This window comes from Cebus imitator, unplaced genomic scaffold (genome assembly GCF_001604975.1).
Source record: "Cebus imitator isolate Cc_AM_T3 unplaced genomic scaffold, Cebus_imitator-1.0 Scaffold132, whole genome shotgun sequence".
NCBI classification, from domain to species: Eukaryota; Metazoa; Chordata; class Mammalia; order Primates; family Cebidae; genus Cebus; species Cebus imitator.
Genome location: NW_016107447.1, coordinates 3,430,846 through 3,436,114, shown reverse-complemented (window position 1 = coordinate 3,436,114; position 5,269 = coordinate 3,430,846). Strand labels below are relative to the sequence as shown.

Below are 5,269 nucleotides of genomic sequence, written 5' to 3'. Positions count from 1 at the left end.
TTTTTTTTTCAACTATGGCATTAAACTTCAATTGACACTGACTTTGGCAAATACTTTAAAACCTATGTAGTGTTGTAGAGTTTACATTATTTTGTTTCTAATTTTTAAGCTTCTCATTTCACTTAGTAAAAAAAGGATGCAACCTCACAAGTAACAAAATATCAACTTATTCTTAAACTCATTCTTAAAAGATACCAAAGATGGCTGGGCATCGTGGCTCACTCCTGTAATCTCAGCACTTTGGGAGGCCGAGGAGGGTGGATCACTGGAGGTCGGGAGTTCAAGACCAGCCTGACTAACATGGAGAAACCTAGTCTCTACTAAAAATACAAAATTAGCCCGGCATCGTGGCGCATGCCTGTAATCTCAGCTACTCAGGAGGCTATGGCAGGAGAATCCCTTGAACCTGGGAGGCAGAGGTTGCGGTGAGCCAACACTGCATCATTTGCACTCCTACCTGGGCAACAAGAGTGAAATTCCACCTAAAAAAAATAAAAAAGATACCGAAGATTCTTACTTATAATAACCTTGGTTATCTATTCCTAACTCCTACTCTGCCTTCCATTCAGAAATTCTTATAGTACCATGAACTGTTAACAGTCTACCTTCTATCTGAATCAGCAATAAAAAAAAATTTCTATTATATCAAAAAGATGTCCATCTCATCAGTAACACTCTATTTACCACAAAGTGAAACCACAAAAAAAATCTAACCAGAGAATGTAAACAACAAGAAGTTAAAAAGTTATCCTTAAACAAAGGTAGAGGGAGGGGAACAAGTGTGGTAAAGCACTTGGAAATAAATCACCTACCCTTGTCCTGGAGTATCACATGGCAATTTTCGTTTTCGTGAATCAGTGGCCAGTGGATCCAAGTTTTCTCCTAATCCACTCATCTTGAATATACATCAGCAACTAAGAAATAATAATTTGAAATAAGATAAGCACATTAAAAAATATACATGACTCTATGAAGGTGTTGTATGACTGCCTCTTGTAATTCAGAACTACTTTCTCTAAACAGATAACTCTCAATATTCTTTTTCATAAACGACTACACCGAAAACAACCTCGGATTTCTTATTCTAATATAGTTATGCAGAACATATGTACAACTCCAAGACAGAAATGTTCCTAAAATCCTATTAAAAACGTGTATCTTGCAGTGTGCAGTGGCTCACGCCTGTAATCCCAACACTTTGGGAGACCAAGGCAGGTGAATCACTTGAGGTCAGGAGTTCGAGACCAGCCTGGCCAACATGGTGAAACCTTCACTGGCCAACATGGTGAGACCCTGTCTCTACTAAAACGACAAAAATTAGCCAGATGTGGTGGCAGGCATCTGTAATCCTAGTTATTTGGGAGAATGAGGCAGGAGAATCACTTGAACCATGTGGTAGAGGTTGCAGTGAACCAAGATGGCACGACTGCACTCCAGCCTGGGCAACAAAAGCTAGGCTCGGTCTCAAAAAAAAAAAAAATTGGCTGATGGAAAAATCATATGCTTTCATTAAAATTTCACTGATGAAGAAGATAAATATGGAGTACTTGTTGAGAAAGATGAGCAGGTTTTAACACTCAGATTACTCAGTAACAATTTAAGACATCTACTAAGCCTTCATTTACTAAGAATTTTATCTTTACTAAACTTTGGCTTAGGACATGACAATCACTGTTGTAAAGAATAAAATGTCAACCAATGAATCATAACAATTCTAAACTATTTTTTATATATTAAAATGCATCTTGCATTCCAGCTAAACTCTCAGACACATGCTGGTGGGCATAAATTTCCACTAGGTGGCAGAATGATACCAAGAAGGAAGACAGATTTACACAAAATGAAAAAATTTACCCAAGATGCTGATCAAACTTCAAAGGCGTAGCTTTAAATTAAAAAAAAAAAATCAAAAGCAAAAAACCCAAAAAGTTAGAAATTTTAAAATCCCATGATCATAACATAAATCAGAAAATATAGATTACAACATTGTCTTTACAGCTTCACTAAATAGTATTAATTACCAAGGATATTCATTCTATAATTTTGGTTGTAAAATGGAAAGGCTAAAAAGCTGAGATTATTTAAATATTTTTTCCCCATGACAAGTTTAAATGAAAGAGAGAAAATGACTTAAAATAACTTTTACTAGTGGTGGCTCACTATTATGACTTTTAAGCACAGTCAGATCACACAATCTCAAGGGTACTGTATTTTCAAATGTGTTAATGTCATAAAAGACAAAGTCTGTGAACAGTCCAGATTTTAAAGGAAGCTATAAGAGAAATGACAACTAAATGCAATATTTGATCCTAGACTGAATCCTGCACTGGAGGGAAGAAAATGCTATAAAGAATATTATTGGATCAACTGACAAAATTGGAATACGGACAACAGGTAAAAGTATTTACCTTTTACCTAACGTTGTCAATATTCAATCTACTTAAGTTGATATATGAGCTACTATTATTTAAGAGACCGATATACTTAGTATAATATTTGGGAGTAAGAGGCTATTACACATGTAAATTAACCTCAGATGGTTAAGAAAAGTGCATATATAATGAGTGAATGAACAGGCAGGGCAAGGATGAGGGAGTTGACACTACGTGAATCCCACTGAAGGGAGAAACTTAAAAACTCTTTGTACTATTTTCCTGAAACCTTTGCTTTAAGTTTCAAATTATCCTCAAATAAAAGAATTTTAAGCTTAAAGGTATGTTCAGTTTTGATTTTCCAATTTTCAAAAGAGTAGCTTGAGTAATCCCAGTGCTTTGGGAGGCTCAGGCAGGAGGATCACTTGAGTTTGAGACCAATCTGTGCAACACAGTAACACCTCATCTCTAAAAAAAATTTTTTTTTAATTGGCCAGGCATCATGGTGCACACCTATAGTATTAACTACTTAGGAGTAAAACAGGAGGACTGCTTGAGCCCAGGAGTTTGAGGCTGCAGTGAGTTATGGTCACACCAATGCACTCCAGCCTGGGCGACCAAATGTGAGACTGTCTCTTAAAAACAGTAATGATAATAAATAATGATTAAAAAGAATAGTAATTCCATTCCTTAAGTACAAAAATAGAATAATTCTTGCTATGTCTCTATAATGAGTTTTATATTTTCTTTTATATTTCTTTTAAAGGTTATTTTTAAATTGAATGGCAAACTATCCGTTGAGTAAGAACTTTTTTTTTTTTAAGACAGAGTCTTAGTATGTCATCCAGGATGAAGAATAGTGGCATGATCTTGGCTCATGGCACCTCTGCTCCCCAGGCTCAAGCAATCCTCCCACCTTAGCATCCCAAGCAGCTGGAACAACAGGTGAACACGACCACACCCAGCTAATTTTTGTATTTTTTGGAGAGAAAGGATCTCACCATGTTGCCCAAGCTGGTCATGAACTTCTGGGTTCAGGTTACCTGCCTGCCTTGGCCTCCCAAAGTGCTGGGATTACAGGTGTAAACCACCACACACAACCTACATTTCTTTATTTTAAAGATATAGGCCGGGCATGGTGGCTCATGCCTGTAATCCCAGCACTTTGGGAGGCTGAGGCAGGCGGATCACAAGGTCAAGAGATTAAGACCATCCTGGTCAACATGGTGAAACCCCGTCTCTACTAAAAATGCAAAAATTAGCTGGGCATGGTGGCGCGCACCTGTAGTCCCAGTTGCTCAGGAGGCTGACGCAGGAGGATCACTTGAACCTGGGAGGTGAGGCTGCAGTGAGCTGAGATCATGCCACTGCACTCCAGCCTGGTGACAGCAAGACTCCATCTCAAAAAATGAATAAAGATAGAATTTATTCCACATTCTAGATATAATTTCCTTACTTTGGCTTTTGTATATAAACTGAATACCTGAAAATGAATGGAGAAACTATTCTGCAGATAACAGTACTTCTTTAATTTGAAATATATAATTTAGCCTATATTCTCAATATTATTTCCATTCTTTGGTGTTAAATATAAGTTGAATACTCAGTTCAGAGTAAAGGGCCTACCACATAACAGGTGGTCAATAAATGTCTTGAATACGTATTGAATAAATACAAAAGCAACATTCAACCTACTAAATCATATTTTAGAAGTTTCCTTTATTCTGATCTATAACAATCATTCAATGCAATTCTACTGCTTTAAACTTTTTAAATGTTTACTTCTACAGTTGACATACAGTGTTACAATAAATTCTGGCAGCATAAATTAAATCAACAGAAAAACTAAGCCATGACAATGTCTTAATATGCAAAAAAAATTAATAAGTAAAAATTATCAGTTTAAACCAGAAATGCATACATATCATTTGTGTTAAGTCAATGTGTATGTGCATATAATGAAACCTAAATATGTCTACGTATGTCCTCAGACATATGCAGCTTTTTCTCTTGATCTCGCAGAACAAACTACACTGTAAACATAAGCCTGTGCAATCTTCCTGCTACCAAATTTACTCATTCAGAGTCCAACCTAATTATCCAAAAAGATACTAAAGGAAGGCTAGACATGGTGGCTCATGTCTGTAATCCCAGCACTTTAGGAGGTCAAGGCGGGTGGATCACGTGAGGTTGGGAGTTCGAAACCAGCCTGACCAAGAAAAAGAAAAAAGTACCAAAGGAAAATAACTTAAAGTCATGAAAATGGTGTTTACACAAACATGAGGGTATAATTACATGAGATATAAAATATTTCTTATTTTTTTGTTTTGTTTTGCTTTTGAGATGGATTCTCACTCTGTCACCCAGGCTGGAGCGCAGTGACACAATTTTAGTTCACTGCAACCTCCACCTCCAGGGTTCAATTGATTCTCCTGCCTCAGCCTCCTGAGTAGCTGGGATTACAGGTATGAGCCATCACGCCCAGCTAATTTTTTTATTTTCAATAGAGACAGGGTTTCACCATGTTGGCCAGGTTGGTCTCAAACTCCTGACCTCAACTGATCTGCCCACCTCGGCGTCCCAAAGTGCTGGGATTACAGGTGTGATCCACCATGCCCAGTTTCTATCTTGGCTTTTTAGGAACAGGTTTGACAGACTTGTAGTTCTTACTTAGACATGGACAAACCTGAAGTACATTTACTGTACATATGTGTAAGACACCACAACGTCTAAGAGTAAATGACAAAGTGTTTTAGGACAAAAAGCAAAGTAGAGCAAACATATCCTGAATTTCATTAAACTGACAAAAATGTTCAACATGAGGAATAAAAAAGCATTTCTGGTCCCCAAAATAATAATTTCAGTATATACAATAATATAATTCCTGAGCACAGATG

The 5,269-nt window shown here is 36.9% G+C and overlaps 1 protein-coding gene across 13 annotated transcripts in view; it reads right to left on the bottom strand.

The window, feature by feature from the left end:
* Window positions 1-5,269, bottom strand: part of NCOA3 (nuclear receptor coactivator 3) — a 149,633-nt gene that overhangs the window by 33,043 nt on the left and 111,321 nt on the right. For 12 of the 13 annotated variants that reach the window (XM_017541360.2, XM_017541362.2, XM_017541364.2 and 9 more), the window contains one exon: window positions 813-914. In XM_017541360.2, coding sequence (XP_017396849.1) covers window positions 813-895 — 83 coding nt within the window. In that variant the 5' untranslated portion in view covers window positions 896-914. Of the gene's footprint in view, window positions 1-812; window positions 915-3,654; window positions 3,679-5,269 lie in introns of those variants that run through there. The other variant, XM_017541361.2, reaches the window with a different exon arrangement.